Below are 20,335 nucleotides of genomic sequence, written 5' to 3'. Positions count from 1 at the left end.
TCAAATTATTGCAACTTTGTGTTCGGAATTTTTTTTGTTTTTGACTGAATATTATGTTAGGAACTTAATTCCAAAAAAGTTATAGTCGTTTGCTTTTTGAATCTTAAATGGTGTTGTAAGCAATTTAAGGGTGCATGCTACGTTGTAACAGAAAACTATGTATAAATGTGTTTAATTATGAAACCATTATTATAATAAGTACAGCCACTCAGTTTTAACACACTGAAAACTACGGGAAACTTGTCATATAATAGGAAAATCAAAGCAGTAAGAAGACTGCGAAAAGTGTGAAAAAAATGAAAACATATCTATTTTGTCAGGAACACATGTATAATGCGTTTAGTTATAAGATCAGTAGAATACTCTCTTTGGTGGATTGTGAAATTTAGATATCCGAGAAAAGAAAAAGAGGGAAGAATGAATCAACCTCCCCGCATGGAGACAGAACTAGAATCTGTAATGGAAACATAACAATTAATATGAGAAAGAACCAATGAAGAATTATAAGTGAGATTTGGAGAACAACTATAGCTTTCTCGATATGTTTAACACGGAACTAAGATTCAAATTAATATTAACGTTTCTCTTTTGAATATGGATCATTGTTGTAAACATTTATCGGTCACGGCCACAACCGACAGCAAAAAAAATTGCTTAATTTATTTCCTCAAATTGTTCCATATTCTTATTGAATTTTCAAACTCGTAAGTTTATAGGGACGTTGTGGTGCTTAGAGTCCCATCAACCCGAATTGGATCGGGCTAACATATAAGGTATTACAAAGAATCATAATTAACACATTCTGGTCCAAATTACTTAGATGATCAGTAGCAAATTAATCTAGATTTGGACAATTTACAGTACTGAGCTTATATGAAAAAATATGGATTAGTCTATTGTCTAGCACTACATGCATGGATATGTAATATGTGTATAGATTTAAATTTAGTATTTGTCTTTTGAAGCAATTTTATTCGTCTTTCAGAGCTAGATCCCATAACATTGATATCGTACCGCAGAAACTTGGTTAGGTAAATGCATATTTATGTGCATTTTATGATTAATGGCGAGTTGTTATTGAAACATCTTTGTCATCATATTTATGTGCATTTCAAAATTGGGGTTTTTGCAAAATTGACCTACAACTTAAAGTTAAACACAAAACTAACCTCCTTTTTTTTTGAAAATTGGTTTTGCCCTATTCACCCCACAAGTTCATATAATTTACGAAAATGCCATCAATTTTTTTTTTTTTTCGAAAATGACATTTTTACTCTCACCCTCATCATCTTCAAGTAATTACAAGATTGACATTGTCATCAATACCACAACCACCATGAACAACCAATTTGAAGCTCTTAATGCTCCCAAAATCGATTTACCCTTCTTCTTTTTCCATTCTTGTGAACTAAACACAACATATCTCTCACTTTCTCTCCACAATGAGCTAAAAAACCCAAGATTTTGATTCTAAAATTTTTATGGTTCATAGAGTCATAGAAGCTTACGATTATGGGTGGGTGACTTTCGTTTGTGATTCTGTGTGCTTGGAGAAGCCTTATGTATGCTAAGGAACTTATCTCACCAATTTAAGGCATGACATCGAGTTTTTTTTCAGATCTGTTCGTCAGACGACTTACTTGGGAAGTCGTCTGGCTGTAGACGACTTACCTGGAAGTCGTCTGGCTGTAGACGACTTACCTGGAAGTCGTCTGGCTGTAGACGACTTACCTGGAAGTCGTCTGGTCAACGCAGAGGTTATTTTTGCAATTGACTTTGAAATCTGTAACCTGAGACGACTGAAAGTTAAGTCGTCTACTATTGTTTGGTTTCAAAAAAAATTCCAAAGAACCTAGACGACTTACATTTCAGTCGTCATAGGTTAGTTTTGCATTTGACTGGATAATTTCAGAAGTTTGACTTCCCCAGACGACTTACATTTCAGTCGTCTGGCAAAAATTAAAATAATAATATTTTTTTTAAAGTAAACGACTTACAATTAAGTAGTCATAGGTTAGTTTTGCAATTGAAAAAAAAACTTCAAGATTTAATTATACACAGACGACTTATAATTCAGTCGTCCACCAGACGACTTAATTGTAAGTCGTCCAGGATTTTTTTCCGAGATTCTGGTCAAACCTCGTAAATCCTGGACGACTTACATTTCAGTCGTCTCGTGGACGAATAAATTATAAGTCGTCTGTATATAATTAAATCTTGAAGTTTTTTTTTCAATTGCAAAACTAACCTATGACGATTTAACTGTAAGTCGTCTACTTTTAAAAAAAATATTATTATTGTAATTTTCACTAGACGACTGAAATGTAAGTCGTCCAAAAAGTCAAACTTCTGAAATAATCCAGTCAAATGCAAAACTAACCTCTGACGACTGAAATGTAAGTCGTCTAGCTTTTTTGGAGTTTTTTTTAACCAAACAATAGTAGACGACTTAACTTTCAGTCGTCCGAAATAACAGATTTCAAAGTCAATTGCAAAAATAACATCTGCGTTGACCAGACGACATATAGTTTAGTCGTCTAGACAACTTAGATTGAAGCCGTCCGCGTCTTCTCCACTAGTTTTTAAGTCTTCTACGTTAGTTTTTGAATAACTTGTATTTTTAAGAGTGATAAGTAACTTCAAGATATGTAAAACTCATATTTACAAAATATGTTCTCTCCCTTAGTTTTACTAAATTTGACTAAGTTTTTCAATGCAAACTTATAAAAAATATGATATGCTTTGACTAGTTACTATTGTTTGTTTCCATCTCTTAAGTATTATTGTTATAGACAATAATGATGACTATTGTTATGAGTTGGAAGAAGGGTTAAAATGCTTCTTAAAATATTGTATCAATATGAAGCTACCAACATTCTTGTTTATTAAGATGAGAAAAAGGCCATTGGAGTTTATTATTGCATATGAGAGATCCAAAGATAAGAAAAAGGCTACTGAAGTCTATTATTTCATTGATTTGTAAATGTGTAAACACATTGTTAGCACATTTAATACATCTTGGAAAACATTATTACTGATTTTACAAAAAATTCACAACTAAAAGAGTATACATGCAATTCACAAAACAGACCACAAACAAAACTATTATAGATCATTCATCTACAAAGACAAGCTTGGATTCCACTTGAGTAGACAAGACCAGACGACTTTTAAGAAGTCCAGACGACTTCTAAGAAGTCCAGACGACTTCCAGGAAGTTCAGACGACTTTGTCAGAAGACTTTTAGGAAGTTCAGACGACTTCCAGACGACTTTACAGGAAGTCCAGACGACTTTTAGGAAGTCCAGACGACTTCCAGACAACTTCCAGACGACTTCCAGACGAGTTCCAGACGACTTCCAGACGACTAACAAGTAAGTCGTCCCAGAAGTCTTCCAGATCTGAAAAACCTGCATATTAAATCCAGATCTGAAAAACCTGCATATTCAAAAACGTTCAAATGGCTTAAAAGCAGGAAAAATGAGTGGAAGATTAGATAAATCTACCTTTACAGAACACACAAAAATACATATCTAAAAATAATAGATCTACCTTTAAATTAGTGGAAGATGAGTACCATCTAATTAAAAACCTGCAAAAAAAAATAGATTAGTAAGAAAGACATGAGACAAAATTGAAAAATTCATATAAAGTTTGGTGTTTTCAAGTCAAAGAGATTAGAGTGGGTTTGGAGAGTTTTAGTTTGAGAAAAAAGTAAGAACTTTATACAACAAGAAGTTACCAAATGAAGAAAAATCAGACATAAGAATTTACCAAAACGCTCAGAAAAATCCAGACGACTTCCTAGAAGTCCAGACGACTTCCTGGAAGTCCAGACGACTTCCTGTAAGTCCAGACGACTTTGTCAGAAGACTTCCAAGAAGTCCAGATGACTTCCAGACGACTTCCAGACGACTAACAGGTAAGTCGTCCCAGAAGTCTTCCAGATCTGAAAAACCTGCACATCAAATCCAGATATGAAAAACCTGCATTTCCAAAAACGTTCAAATGACTTAAAATAGAGAAAATGAGTGGAAGATTAGATAAATCTACATTTATAGAACACACAAAAATACCTATCTAAAATTAATAGATCTACCTCTAAATTAGTGGAAGATGAGTACCATTTGATTAAAAACCTGCAAAAGAGATAGATTAATAAGAAATATATGAGACAAAACTGAAAAATTCATATAAAGTTTGGTGTTTTCAAGTCAAAGAGATTAGAGAGAGGTTGGAGAGTTTTAGAATGATGAACATTACATTTTTGTTGCAGCCATTTGAGAGGAGGAGAGAGAATGTGTAAATTTTTCTTTATATAGGGAGACAAAAAATCCAATTAGGTTAAATATTTTTGACTCAGACGACTTCCTGGACGACTTACATTTCAGTCGTCTGGTGAAGAAATTAAAACAGACGACTTACATGTAAGTCGTCCAGAAGAATTTAATATTTTTAGCGGGAAATTAAATATTTTTATCGGGAAACTAAAATAGAAGACTTTCCAGATGACTTACAAGTAAGTCGTCTGGTTTAAATTATTTAAGCGGGAAAATAATTTTTTTTTTAAAATTTAGGCGGGAATATTTGGACGACTTACATGTAAGTCGTCTGTTTTAATTTCTTCACCAGACGACTGAAATGTAATTCGTCCGAGTAAAATGATCCGGTTAGGTTAAAACGTACATTGGTAAAATATAAGGTTCGGTACGATGTGGACGACTGAAATATACGTCGTCCGGGTAAATTATTCAACAGACGACTGAAATATAAGTCGTCCACACCCTAAACATAACCCCTAAACTTAATTATCTAATTAAACACTTCATAAAACCAAATCAAACTTGAAAAGTGTTTACTATACACAGAAATAAACACATATAGGTGAAAACTAATTTTTGAAAAAAACATTTTAGTTTTCCAAAATCTAACCTTAACAATACATACAATACTACAACATATGTTTGCCAAACTCCTAAACCAAAGTATTTCATGATTCACTACTTCCACTCATCTATCTTCAAAACAAACCAATTTTATCATATCTTAATTTACATCAGTTAAAACTGTTTATAATTACTTGATTTTTATTTTTTACGCATCAAAATATTTTTTTAAAGATTTATAAATTATTTTTAAAATAAACTGGTACCAGACGACTTACACTTCAGTCGTCCAGACGACTTCCAACATCTCAGATGACTCAGACGATTTACTGGGGCTATATTCGTAAAAATAGCTTCTGTTTTTTTGTTTGGTCACAAGGGGCTGAGCTGTAATTTCACTAGGCTTTTAGGTTAGTTTTGCATTTGATTCAAGTTTGGGTATATATTTGGGATTAAAATTAAGTTGTGGGTTAGTTTTGCCAAAAACCTCTTCAAAATTTATACAAATTTAGTTAATATAAAAAATGACACCAAAAAAAACAGAAGCATATTCGTCGACCCCCACCTTTTTGGTATTGCTAAAGTTTGTTTATTATATAAAAAGTTTGTTTTATTTGTACTCATGCGCCCATGCCTGCATGCAAATTGCCGTGTTTCTTATAAAATGATTCTCTTTTTTTTTTTAACAAACCATACTTTCGTAAATTATTCTCATTCGCGGTACTTTGTGAATAACAATCTTCTTCTTTTTTGTCTTTGACAAAATAATTTTATTTTTCTGTCAACTATCATAACGTTCCTTTAAGTAACAGATTCATATAAAACGCAATATGAACTAATTATAAATTAGTGTTCGTATTCATCTGTTTCAGACTTGCGTGTCCTCTCGTGAATCCACTTCCTTTGAGATGCGTGACCATCTCCTAAAATACAATCGGAGCTGTGTATCATTTTTCGATATATTTTTTTAAGCGATCAAGAGAATTTCAGCACCGTAAAGTTTATTACTCCCTCTCCCTCTGTTCCCGAAAAACTAGAGTATTTATGCTTATTAAAGAAACAATTAATTTTTTACTATTGAATTTATTATTTATTTTATTATATATTTTTCAAAAAATATCAACTAATAGTATTCAACTAATTCAAATATTTTCAATTAAAAATATACAACTTTTTAACATTAACTACTAAAAATACCTTAAAATTTTAGAAAATTTATCATTTTGAAACAAAAAATAAATCTAGAAATCCTACTTTCAGGAACAGAGAGAGTACAATAGATAAAATACTTATATATCTTTCAGTTTGGTTGATGTTGGACACAAAAATTTCATCAAATCATGAAATGATCTGATTACACAATCATCTCACCGCAAATAGCCATATTGGAATTTGTATCGAGCACAACTTCAAGTCGAATGTGACTAGTCTTTCTCTAAAGTCAATTTACCTACACCTTTTCAAAGAAGTAACTAGTATACTTTGGGGAATTATAAACATTTTTTGAAAATATTAATATTTGTATAGTTTAAATAATTACATTTTTATATATGATTTATAAAAAAAAATTTGAAGACCAAGACCAATAATTTATAAGAAGATTGTGTTCAGATCTGGTCCTAACGATCATATAAATAAAATATATATCATGATAATAGAACAAAAGAGAATAAAACGAATGTTCTTATTGATACATATAATACACTTGCGAGAAAGAATATACTAAAAATAAGATTTCAAAACAACTAAAATAAGATGAACCTACTAAAATACCGTCTGCTCATAATATAGGGGAATTGCCACTAATACCACTTTCCTAATACCACTTTTCAACTTTACACTTTTCAATTTTACCATTAAAATTTTAATGGCTAAAGTACCATTATACCCTTATTTAATCAAACATACACCTATTTTCTTTCTCCCAGGATTCAAACAGTTCCCAAATTGAATGACGAGATTCACGACTCCGAGGAGATTCTACGATTATGATGATTTCTCCGGCGAGATTCGACGACTCCGGCGAGATTTGAAGACGCTGACGTCCGACGAGATTTGGCGAAGACTACAAGCTCAAACGAACAAAACATGACGAATGCGTAACAAAGGTGAGAGGATAATAATATATGGTGATTTTCGTCTCTTTCTGTAGTTTAATCTTTGATTTCTCAAAATCGATCAATTTCTGAGAAGGAAGACGAAGTCTTTCTCATAAAGTTTTCAAATCTCAAATTTATAAAACTTTATAAATTTATTGATCAAGAACATAGTGCTTATGAATGAAGACGACTAACCACCATCAAGTTTTTTCGATTGTGTTTATGAATTCCATGGAAGCTCCACTGTTTCAATCTCCTTCTTACTTTCTCGATTCAACTTAGTTTTACAATCTATACCAAAATTCCGTAAAAGCAATCACTAAAGCTTTTGGATATCGTTTTTGGTTTCGGCTTAGAGTAATCAGAAGAATGCTGAAAGAACCCTCCTTTATCCACTTGTAAGTCTAAATGAGACATATAAGCTTGTTTGGTAGTTGTCTCAGTGTGAGATGCTTTTATCTTTGGGTTGCTTATGAATTCTTAGTTTAGTATGTGTCTCTTGCTTCAGTTTATCCATTGATATTCCTTGTTAATTTGGAAAAGTTTGTTAATTTGGTGAATATCTTGTAGTTTCAGGGCTAACTGCAACTCGATATGTGTATATTTTATGTTATACAGAAGTTTATACTACTTTTCTACTAGTTTAGCTAATAGAATGTTTTCATTGGGTAATTATGCATTTTATGTACTTGTGCTGTGGGTATATATATGCTTTGGTTCCGCCGTTCCAGTCTTTAGTAGTCATATACTTTGGTTTTCAAAGCAGGAGCAATCCGTTTCTTTTGCTCTAACATTTTAATTATCAGGTGTGGCAATGTCAACTGGGCTAAGCGTTTAAAATGTAATGTCTGCAACACCAATAAACATGGTCAGAATGAATGTGGTGTGCGGTATGACTCAATGTCAATGACAACTTTCATTTGTATTGTTCTTTAACAGTATTCGAGCTGAGGATTGGTATTATAGATGCTTTTGCGGTGAATTTAGGATACATTTATAAGATTTTTGTTCGATAATGGTAGTCTTCGTGTCAGCTTATTCATCTTTAAACATGGCCTCGTAGATAACTGGAAAAGGGGAAACAATATTATCTTCTGAAATTTGACCGAATGCTTTCTTTGGTAATATGTTCAGTATGACAAAGCTCCTAATGCATCAAAATGTGCTTTCTCACTTGAAATGTTTTGGCCAAATTAGTTTTGCATTAAGAAACGTTATGTTTCAGCCTGATAGGCTGTTGTTCACTGTTCTCTTGAAAGACCTGTGCTTATTCATTTATTTTCTCCATATAGGGGAGGTCGTGGTGGTGGCTACAAGGAATTGGATGAACAAGAATTAGAGGAAACAAAGAGACGAAGGAGTGAGGCTGAAGAAGTAATAGCATATGCTTCTAATGCAGAGTTCTTTGTTACTTCTTTTGTTGCATTTAGTTCTTTTATAAATGTTTATAAATCATTTTTGAGTTCCTTGTACTCATTTTGCCTAGCATTCCTCAAAGACTTCCCAAGTTCACACATTTATATGTTTTTTATAGACATATGCGATCCACTTTTGTTTGAAAACTTCTTTATAAAAACTTATAAATAGTCCAGTTGTACTTTTAACAATATCCTAAAATTCAGATTTATAAGGAATTATAGTTCTGTAAAAATGTAGTGTTCACTATCCGAAAATCTTAATCTTAACCAGAACTATTCAAATAACAAGTTAAGCCTTATTTGTTTTTTTGGATAACAGAAAGAAGCAAATCCTAAAATTAATTGAACTCTTGTTTAAATACTTCTTTATAAAGATTTATAAATCGTCGAGTTGTACTTTTAACAATATCTTGAAATCTAGATTTATATTTATAAAGGTGTAAAAAAATATTTGGAACAAATTTAATTTTTAGTAAATAACTCTTGTTTCCTTCTCCTAAGGTCTCTGACACTGTTGTTGAGCCATATAATGCAACGCTCTCTGTGCATCAGCTCGTTGAAAACGCTGACGAGTGTATTGTTCTCGACAATGAGGCTCTCTACGACATCTGCTTCCATACCCTCAAGCTTTCTGACCCCTCCTGTGAGTAAAAGACTCTGTATATATTAACCTTAATGTAACATTTGGGTCTTGACTTGTTTGTTTTGTGTGATTTGCTAGTTGGTGATCTGAACCATCTCATCTTGGCTACAATGAGTGGTGTTACATGCTGTCTTTGTTTCCCTGGTCAACTCAACTCCGACCATAGGAAGCTCGCTGTGAACCTGATCCCTTTCCCAAGGCTCCACTTCTTCATGGTGGGTTTTGTTCTGTTGACATCGAGAGGATCACAGCAATACAGTGCCTTCAGTGTCCCTGAGCTGACCCAGCAGATGTGGGATGCGAAGAACATGATGTGCGCTGCTGACCCTCGTCACGGACGATACTTAACTGCATCCACTGTGTTCCGTGGAAAGCTGAGCACTAAGGAGGTTGATGAGCAGATGATGAACATCCAGAACAAGAACTCATCCTACTTTGTGGAATGGATCCCGAACAACGTCAAGTCCAGCGTCTGTGACATTGCAACATTAACTCTTATAATATTTTTATAAACTCTTATATACAGATTTATAAGCCTCTATAAAATTTTATAAGACTTCATAACATAATTACCTTTTGAAATTCTACAAATCCTCATAAATGATTTTATAAACCCTTATAAATAATTTTAAACATTCTTATAAATGATTTATAGACCCTTATAAAAAGTTTCTATATATTCATATAAATGATTTTTAAGACCTTATAAATGAAATTACCTTTTTAAATATTTATAAATGATTTTATAAAACCTTATAAATATTTGGTATATTCTTATAAGTGATTTTATAAAGGTTTATAAATCATTTATAGGAATATATATAAACTATTGATAAAGGTTTATAAATGATTTCTAAATTTTCATAAATGATTTATAAACATTTATAAATTATTTATTATCTTTATAAAGCCTTATAAGGATTTTATTATGATGATATAATTTGATATGGTTTCTCTGCCTTTTCTTTATAAAACAATTATATCATTTCTCAGATTTTCTTAGCAAACAGAGGTACATCATTAACATCATCTACAATCAACTAAAGATTATATATATAGACTCGGTAAGGTTCAATCATGATTCATGAGCAAATCTACACTCAAGAACGATTCAACATCCAGAAATATTCTATAATTCACCACAAAACAGCCACAAAGATCGTCTGATCCACATCTAAAGCCGCCTCCGGAGACTTCTCCAACACTCCCCATTCTTCTTGGAGACACTCGCTCTTATTCTTAGCTAAGAACGCAACGATATACAGCAAACTCAATATCCCCACGAACCTCTGCTGCCTCATCTTGCTGTTTTCCACCACATGAGAAATATATATGAACTATTGATAAAGGTTTATAAATGATTTCTAAATCTTCATAAATTATTCATAAATATTTATTAATTATTTATAATCCTTATAAAGCCTTATAAACTGATTTTATAAACTCTTATAAATGAATTATACTTTAATAATATATTTAAAAAACTTTATAGACTGATTTTATAAAGTCTTATTAATTGTTTTATAAACCATTATAAATAATCTTTTATTTATTATAATAATTTACAAACATTTATATTAGAATTATAGACACTTGCTTTATGAATATTTTACTACTAAATGTTTGTAAAGATTTATAAACTCTTGAAAAAGATTTATTAACTCTTATAAATTGTGGTATGAAGATTATTAAACTCTTATAATATTTTTATAAACCCTTATATACAGATTCATAAACTTTTATAAATATATTTACAAAACCTTATAAATGATTTATAAGTTCTTATAAATAGTTTTATAAACCCTTATAAGAGGTTTCTAACATGCAAGATAATATAGATTAGCTAGAACCCAAGCTGCAGCAAGACTACCTTCCTTTCCCTTGTATCAGAACTTTGCAATTGATCAACCTTCTCAGTGGGAAGATAAGGGCCAGTTTCATCCATCCTTGGACCAACAGAGCCTCTCTCACGTTTGTCTAACAGATGCTGGAGAAGGAGGAACATGCGAGTGGTTCCTGTTTGCATTCCGAGGAGCTTTGTTTTCCTTCATTGTTTCGTTTGCAAATGAACATCCCGCATAGAACTTATCCGAAAGACCATCTTCTGGATCTTTAGATTCCACTTCTGCTAACATCTCAACGGCTCTGTCGTAAGACTTCGTGAACGGTTCATCTCCGAACTCAATCTCTGCAGAAGAATCTCTCACAGCATCAATCAGAGATTTAGCTTCTGGGATTCGACCCATACGCATCAAGCAGATGGCCAGGTTGCACTGTTTGTTTTTGTCTGGCTCCAAACACAAAGCTCTCCTATTCATAGATACATAAGTGCATATAAGGAAAAGACTCGCAAGGGCAAACACAAACTAACAAGAACCAAACCTTGTAAGCATTGAGTTGTACTATCAACAATATCTTAAAACCCACATTTATATGAGGTTATAATTTTTTAAAATACAATGTTCACTATCCGAAAATATTTCTCCTAACCAGAACTATTCAAATGACAAGTCTAAATCAACCTTATTTGTTTTTTGAATAACAGAGGAACGAAAATCCTAAAATTACTTGAACCCAGATTTATAAAGGTTTATAATTTTTTGAAAACTCAATGTTCACTATCAAAACTCTTTCTCTTAGATCGACCTTTATAAACCAACCTTCGTTGATTTTTTTTTATAACAGAAAGAACAAATCCAAAATATTACTTGAATCGAACAAAACAAATACACAAATTAAAAACATACCAGTGTGAATCGTGGAGAGGAGCCAACATCTTTGAAGTTTTGAATCGTGATTCTCGTAATTGCTTATCGCTAGATGCGTGAGAGAGAGTGACGATGGAACTCAACGGAGACGACGATGGATCTCGTCGGAGATGACGACATATCTCAACGGAGAGAGAAGAACGATCTCCACAGGGAGAGAGACGATGGATCTTGGAAAGAGAGACGGCGGATCTGACGGAGAGAGAGACGGTGGATCCGACGGAGAGAGAGACGGTGAATCCGAAAGGAGAGAGAAGAAGGATCACGACGGTGGAGAAGAAAGAGACGATAGATTGAAGTGAAGATAAGGTTAGTTTAGTCTTTTACCAATTAATGAATGTGTTATTTATGAAAATGTCCTTTGAGTGGTGGTATAAGTGAAAAGTGGTATGATGTAAAGTGTATAAGTAAAATTTCCCCCATAATATATTTATTTATTGTTTTTTTAGTGCTAAAAAATAAATCGGAAAACAACTTGTTAACAATGATACTTGCAACATTTATATGATAAAGCAAACTTTCAAATCGTAAAATCATTTTCCACTACACCATTATGCAACTCACTGTTTTTTTGCTAGTTTTAAAATGTGTTGAATGAAAACAAAGTTGCTTGCTGAAGGATTTATTTCCTATAAGACGGAGACCTATAAAATAGAAATAATTTTAATGTGCGTCTAATAAACTAGGAAAAAAGTCAAATCTTATCGCTTATTATGAAGAAGTTGAATTTTTGATAAAATGCCACACGAACAGAAAAGGACAAAATTGCTATGGAACGAAGGAGAATGCTGTGACATTTGGATCAATACATATTAAATAATAAGTGTTACTTTTATTCAGATATATATTTTAAAAATAAAAAATGGGGATATTATTGAATTTTCAGATTTAAAAAATATTTTCGTTTTTAATTTTATTAAATTCAAGTAGTAGATTTTGATATATCTGATTTTGAATATGTTTTGGTGGATTTTATAAGTTATGAATTTAAATCACATAGATTTATATGGAATTCAAAATCATTTTAGTTAAAATCACGATAACTTTTATAATTCACCCAACTCATTTCAAACTCATTAAATATCACATCATTTCAAATTTTATCATACTATATTGTAGATAACATTAAGTAAAATAAAAGATGAGGGAATATCAAATAATTGTCATCTTATAAGTTAGTTTCTGAAAGTAAGTTCTACTTTTGAGAAATCATAAAGTAATATTATACTCTAATGTTGTTTTCATCAATGCATTAATTTTATATTCTTTGAAAAGAACAAGTAATCTACAGCTTGACAAATGCTTTCTAAAGAGGATCTCAACACTGAAGTGAAGATTTTTTTTTACCAAATATATATTAATTTCATTTAAAAATGATGCAAGTTTATAACAAAACTTTAAGAACAATCAGTGTCACATTGGAAAAAAAAAGTGGAAAAGCAAGACAAGTCTAGGAAGAAGCATACAATGTTGTGTTGTTCACTCGTATTGAAGCCAAAGTTTCATTAGGTCTCTGAATTTAGGATTCAATCTTTCCCGAAAATGAAATCAGAAATAAAGCGGTAGATGGTTTGAAGAGATGAGCGGATGTTGTAGTTGTGTTGTCCTGAAATCTTATATTCCTCTCGAGCCAAATGTTGTACGCTCATTTGAGAAGCTTGGATGCTGAACGCTCATTCATGGTTAACTGGTCACTGAGTGATATCCAAATGTGGAAATGAAGACTCGTGTTGTACGAGTATCGTCTAACCTTTCTCTTACATTTTTTTATTAATATATCAAGAAAATATTTTTAAAAACTTATGACATGGAAGTGCTCTTAGGCTAGGCATATACCTAATACCTGAGAATAGTTTTTTTTTTGACGAAATAATACGTGAGAATAGTTAATATCTAAACTTTAATAACTGGTCCGTAAGCATAGCCGTATATAAACTTTGCAAAAGAAGTGACTCGAGGAAAAGCAACCTAGAAAAGTTGGTTTCACTAGTGGGTAGTACCGACATAAACGGCACAGAGTGGGAAATCTAGTTTAGAAATGAGTTAACCATAACGAAAAAGAGTGACCTAAACTAACCAAATTATGGAGATGAACAATCTGAAACAGGTATAGTAGCTAATCAAGTTGGGAAGTTGTGACACAACTGAAATTAGCAAGAACCACATAGAATAGGTATCTCAAAATAGATGAAGATATTCATTTTTCGAAAACGTATACTAATATGATATTACATACAAAAATGGCAGATAGAACTAAAAAATAATAAAAGTTAAACTGTTTCACATATATAAAAAGAAAAAGAAAAAGAAAACCAAAACCAAATGGTTTATAACCGTAAATGCATTCTCACCTAATGATATATCTTTTGAAGATGAATTTTACTTTTAAACTTTAAAATTTAAAACCCATCAAGACAGATATGAGTAAAGCATACGATAGGATGAAGTGGTCGTTTATTGAAGCTGTGATGAGAAAGATGGGATTCGCTGAAACATGGATCACCTGGATTATGAGATGCATTATGTCGGTAAAGTACAAAGTTCTTATGAATGGGCAGCCAAGGGGAAATATTGTTCCAGGTAGAGGCCTGCGTCAAGGAGATCCTTTGTCTCCTTTCATTTTTATTCTATGCACGGAAGCGCTCGTTTGCCTTCTTAATCATGCAGAGAATCAAGGGAAGATAACAGGGATGCGTGTCACACGCGCATGTCCTTCGGTATCTCACCTTCTCTTTGCTGATGATAGCCTTTTCTTCTGTAAGACGGAGCCCCGTGAATGTGAAGAAGTAATGAAAGTAGTCAGGAAATATGACAAAGCATCTGGTCAATGTATTAACTTTGACAAATCTTCCTTACTCTTTGGTAAGAGGATTAATGCAGCTACTAGGCAAGAGATCAAAGATGTACTTGGAATACATAATGATGGTGGGATGGGGAAATATTTGGGAATCCCAGAGGATATTAGTGGCTCTAAATGCAAACTCTTTGCATTTCTAAAAGATAACCTGATGCATAGAGTAAATGGTTGGACTGGTAGATGGCTCTCAAAAGGAGGAAGAGAGATAATGATCAAATCCATTTTGCTCGCGCTGCCAACATACGTTATGTCGATATTTCTGCTCCCATTGGAGATTTGTGAGAATCTTGCTAGTGCCATTGCACAATTCTGGTGGAGCTCGAACCCACCAAAGAGAGGTATACACTGGGCGAAATGGGAAAAGGTTTGTTTACCTAAAGAAGAGGGCGGGATCGGATTCCGCTTAATTCATGAGTTTAATCTAGCACTTTTGGCAAAGCAATTATGGAGATTGGTCCAATACCCAGATTCTCTGGTTGCCCGAGTGATGAAGGGCAGATATTATAGGATGACCTCGCCGATAAGGGCAATCTTGGCAAGCAGCCCATCATATGTGTGGACAAGCATTTACGCCGCAAGAAAACTTTTGAGTCTGGGGATTAGACAGAAGATTCATTCTGGTTATGAGGTCAAGGTATGGGAGGATCCGTGGATCCCAACTACGCCTGCTAGACCAGCTACACCTGTAGCGCCAGTGATGCACCCGAATATGAGAGTTAGTGATCTGATTAACCATGAAACGAAGGAATGGGATGTAGGATTACTAGAGGATTATGTTCAGCCTGGAGACATACCACTCATCCGTAGTATGGCCATAAGCTCTAGTCATTGCCGTGATACATTCTGCTGGAGTTACACGAGAAATGGACAGTATACGGTAAATCTGGATACTGGGTTGCTCAAAATCTATTGAAGCCAGAAGAGGAAAAGATAGTGCTGGAACCAAGTATCACAAAGCTTCAAGCCTTTGCTTGGAAGCTGAAAGCGCCAAGGAAGATGTGCCATCTTATTTGGCAATTGATAACGAGATAGGTGGCAGTGACGAGGAACCTAGTCAGGCGGAATATGAGGTGTGATAATTATTGCCCGAGGTGTGGAGAAACAGATGAATCCGTAACTCATGCAATATTTGAATGCCCACCAGCTCTCCAAGTATGGTCCTTATCAGCAATCCCTACAAGTCTAGGGATATTTCCACTGCCGAGCGTCTACACAAACATGGATTATTTATTCTGGAGGAAGAATGCCATCATAGAGCCGGACCAAGATAGGGATCCTTATCCTTGGATAATATGGTATATTTGGAAGGCTCGCAATGATAAACTTTTCAGAGGTATAGATAGAGATCCTTTGGAGCTTGTTCGACATGCGAAGAGTGAATGCCAAGCATGGTTTAATGCAAATGAGATGATTGCACCAGTAGGACAGGCCAACGATAATGAGGTGAACCAAGCCATAAGTTTGGGTAATATTTGCATGCTAGATGGATCGTGGACAGCTTCTGACAGATTTAGTGGATGTGGATGGGTCTGGACTGACAGCGCGGAAAACGTGCAACTTATGGGAACACGAAATTTCACTCGTTGTGAATCAGCACTACACTCGGAGGTAGAAGCACTGCGATGGGCGATGGAGAATATGCTTCAACACTCACCGTGCCAGAGATTTGGAACAGACTGCAAAGAACTAATCGCCATGATAAAGGAACCTCAGGAGTGGCCAAGCTTCGCGACAGAACTGGAGAAAATAGAGACGCTGCAGATTTGTTTCCCGGAATTCGAGATCATCTATGTGCCACGAGTGCGCAATCAATCCTCAGATTTTTTAGCTAAGACTGCAAGAACTTTTCGTAGGGAGTTATTTTTTATTGGTTGTTCTATTCCGGTCTGGTTACCCAGACCACCTTAAGTTTGAATAATAGAATGGCCGTTTGACGTCAAAAAAAAAAAAAAACTTTAAAATTTAGAACCAAACTTCACAAATGAAAATAATGGGTGACACAGTGCATCGTTGGCGTCGCTGACGAGGGAATCTGGACCCAAAGTGGTGAGAGGAGACCCGGCGGAGAAGAAGGCCGACGGTTCCACTACTCCGGCGTACGCACACGGCCAGCATCAATCCATCTTCTCCCCGGCGTTGGGAGCTGTAAGTGATAGCTCCCTGAAGTTCACCCACGTCCTCTACAACCTTTCTCCTGCAGAGCTCTACGAGCAAGCTATCAAGTACGAGAAAGGCTCGTTCATCACTTCCAATGGAGCTTTGGCTACGCTTTCCGGTGCTAAAACTGGTCGTGCTCCGAGGGATAAGCGTGTCGTTAGAGATTCGACTACAGAGGACGAGCTTTGGTGGGGAAAGTGAGTATCCTCTGTTATGCACTGTTTATCCTCTGTTTTCCTCTGTTATCCTCTGTTTTGCTCTGTTTCAGTGTATGATGGAATGATCAAAGATTTAATTATTTTTTAAAAAAATGATTCAGGGGCTCGCCGAATATCGAAATGGATGAACATACCTTCATGGTGAACAGAGAAAGAGCCGTTGATTACTTGAACTCCTTGGAGAAGGTATAAAACTAACTTTGAATCAACCTCTGTGATCTTTAGCGGTTGATGAACTTGTTGTTACTGTTTGGGGGATTGTATAGGTGTTTGTGAATGATCAGTTCTTGAACTGGGACCCGGAGAACAGAATCAAAGTCAGGATTGTCTCAGCTAGAGCTTACCATTCACTCTTCATGCACAACATGTAAGTTCAAAAAAACACAATCCTTTATTGTTTGGTCTGTGTAACTGGATAACTAACTGGTGAGGGTGGCAGGTGTATCCGGCCAACACCGGAGGAGCTCGAGAGCTTCGGTACTCCTGACTTCACTATATGCAACGCTGGACAGTTTCCGTGTAACCGTTACACTCATTACATGACATCGTCCACTAGCGTAGACTTGAATCTTAGCAGGAGGGAAATGGTGATACTCGGCACTCAGTATGCTGGTGAGATGAAGAAGGGACTTTTCAGTGTGATGCATTACCTGATGCCTAAGCGTCGGATTCTCTCCCTTCACTCTGGTTGCAACATGGGAAAAGATGGAGATGTTGCTCTCTTCTTTGGACTTTCAGGTACCGGGAAGACGACGCTGTCTACTGATCACAACAGGTACCTGATAGGAGATGATGAGCATTGTTGGACTGAGACTGGTGTTTCGAACATTGAGGGTGGATGCTATGCTAAGTGCGTTGATCTTTCGAGGGAGAAGGAGCCTGATATTTGAAACGCCATCAAGTTTGGAACAGGTAATGATAATACATAAGAACTGTTTCAAGAACAAAAACACAAGTCAGTTATATAACAATATGGTTCTGATTTAATCTCTTTGCAGTTTTGGAAAATGTTGTGTTTGATGAACATACCAGAGAAGTTGATTACTCTGATAAATCCGTTACAGGTAAAAAAAAAAAAGTCTTTTTATTTTTTTTGAAACAACTTAATTAAAAAAAAATAAAGCCTTTTGTTTATGTTCTTCTTCCTTAATATTAACTGAGTGACCTTAGTTAATATAACTTTCACTTAACTATTTTTTATTTTTAATATATTGAATGGTTAATATATTTGGACATAACATTTTAAAACTAAAAAAACATTAATTTAGTTATTGTTTTCAAATTTTGGATGTAACTTTTTGTTAATTTTTGAAATAAAAAACTTGACATGCATTTTAAGTGAGTAGTAAATCATTTTTTCCGTAATTGTATGTATATCATATGAACTTAAAGTATGTGTAGTTACAATATAAATATTTTATATAAAATGAGAGATGCAAACTAGAAATATAAGGTTAATTATACATATGTTCGGTTATCTTCGGATATCCATTCGGATTCGGATATTATCTGTTTGGGTTCGGGTATCCAATATCTCCTAATTCAATATCAGTTCGGATATTTTGCTACTTCTGTTCGGATTTCGGGTTTTTTGGATCGGGTTCGGGTACCACTTCGGATATCGGGTAAAGTGTCCATCCCTAGCTCAACTGAAAAAATAACCGACCGCTAGGACGAAACTAATATTACATGATCGGCTTTGGCCCAAACCTTTTGATATATATATTTTTAAAATAGAGTGATCATCGTTAGATTTTTCTTGCTTTGTAGAGAACACACGTGCTGCATACCCTATTGAGTTCATCCCAAACGCGAAAATACCGTGCGTTGGTCCACACCCGAAAAACGTGATTCTTCTGGCATGTGACGCCTTTGGTGTTCTCCCGCCTGTGAGCAAGCTGAATCTTGCACAAACCATGTACCACTTCATCAGTGGTTACACTGCTCTGGTTGCGGGCACGGAGGACGGCATAAAGGAGCCAACAGCAACATTCTCAGCATGCTTTGGTGCAGCTTTCATAATGTTGCATCCAACAAAGTATGCGGCTATGTTAGCCGAGAAGATGAAGAGGCAAGGCGCTACTGGATGGCTCGTTAACACTGGTTGGTCCGGTGGCAGCTACGGTGTTGGAAACAGGATCAAGCTGGCGTATACTAGGAAGATCATCGATGCAATCCATTCAGGGAGCTTGTTGGAGGCTAACTACAAGAAAACAGATATCTTTGGGTTTGAAATCCCAACTGAGATTGAAGGGATACCTTCGGAGATCCTGGATCCTGTCAACTCGGTTAGTTTCTGCAAAATCTTCTTTTAAAAAAAAAAAAAAAAAGAATACTAGTAACAGATTGAATAATGAAACCATATTTGTTTGGTTTGATGAAAAATTTGCAGTGGTCTGATAAGAAAGCACATAAAGAAACTCTGTTGAAGCTGGGAGGTTTGTTCAAGAAGAACTTTGAGACGTTTGCTAATCATAAGATTGGTGTGGATGGTAAACTTACCGAGGAGATTCTCGCTGCTGGTCCTATCTTTTAAGAGAGAACTACGATGATGTTTGTCGAAACAAAAAAAAATATAATACCAAGAATAAATGTGAATTGTGTGTGTGTGTGCGTGGCTCTCGAGCAAAAGGAACTTTCCAAACGTGTTGGCTATGAACCCATATAATGTAGTAATTTGGCTTTTCATCTGTTGTCGTTTATTACAGTTGGAGTTTTGTCTTCTTTTTTTCCGTTAGGCTCGTACAAGAGTCTTCTGTTAAATAAAGAGAAGCTTACACTAAAAGACACATTATGAGTTTTGTTTTCACTAGAAGATACGTTGTAAAGATAAGACACTTTGTTGTGACAGCTGTATAAATCTGGACGAAAATAACCTTCCACTTGTGTAAGTAAGAGAATGTTGTTTTTAAGCATATAATTGTAAGAAACCAAATTTTTTTCTGGTTGCAATAAATGAAAAAGTTTTGAAAAGAAAGGTAGGTTTCGGAGATTGTTTTTGGACGTTGGATTAACTTTTAGTAAAAAGATCTAATGGTTGAGAAACTTACATCCTTAATGGCTGCGAAACTCTCATCCTTCGATATACAAAGTTTGATTCTTACTTTTAAATACTTCTTATTGTAGTTTTGATTTTTAATTTTCATAAGCAAACTAACCGAGAACTATCATCATAATATAATCTCATGTGCTAATTTCTTATTGTCACAGTAAAATATCACTCATGATATCCATAAATATGTTGTCCACGTATCTCATGTCCACCACTATCCTATCCACCGAATCTCTT

General features: G+C 34.6%; 1 protein-coding gene and 1 pseudogene across 1 annotated transcript; both read left to right on the top strand.

Annotated features, from left to right (window-relative positions):
* Positions 1-7,850: 7,850 nt before the first annotated feature.
* On the top strand, positions 7,851-9,558 carry LOC106421936 (tubulin beta-4 chain-like). Its single transcript, XM_048777132.1, has 6 exons — positions 7,851-7,875; positions 7,925-7,962; positions 8,120-8,166; positions 8,278-8,359; positions 8,905-9,046; positions 9,125-9,558. Exons 1-6 carry the CDS (start codon positions 7,851-7,853, stop codon positions 9,556-9,558), a joined length of 768 nt encoding a protein of 255 aa, XP_048633089.1.
* A 7,107-nt stretch (positions 9,559-16,665) lies between these two features.
* LOC106411611 lies at positions 16,666-19,736 on the top strand (annotated as a pseudogene).
* The last annotated feature ends 599 nt before the right edge of the window (positions 19,737-20,335 follow it).

The sequence above is a fragment of the Brassica napus genome, chromosome A3, assembly GCF_020379485.1.
Source record: "Brassica napus cultivar Da-Ae chromosome A3, Da-Ae, whole genome shotgun sequence".
Taxonomy (NCBI): domain Eukaryota; kingdom Viridiplantae; phylum Streptophyta; class Magnoliopsida; order Brassicales; family Brassicaceae; genus Brassica; species Brassica napus.
This window is presented reverse-complemented; position numbering and strand designations above follow the sequence as displayed.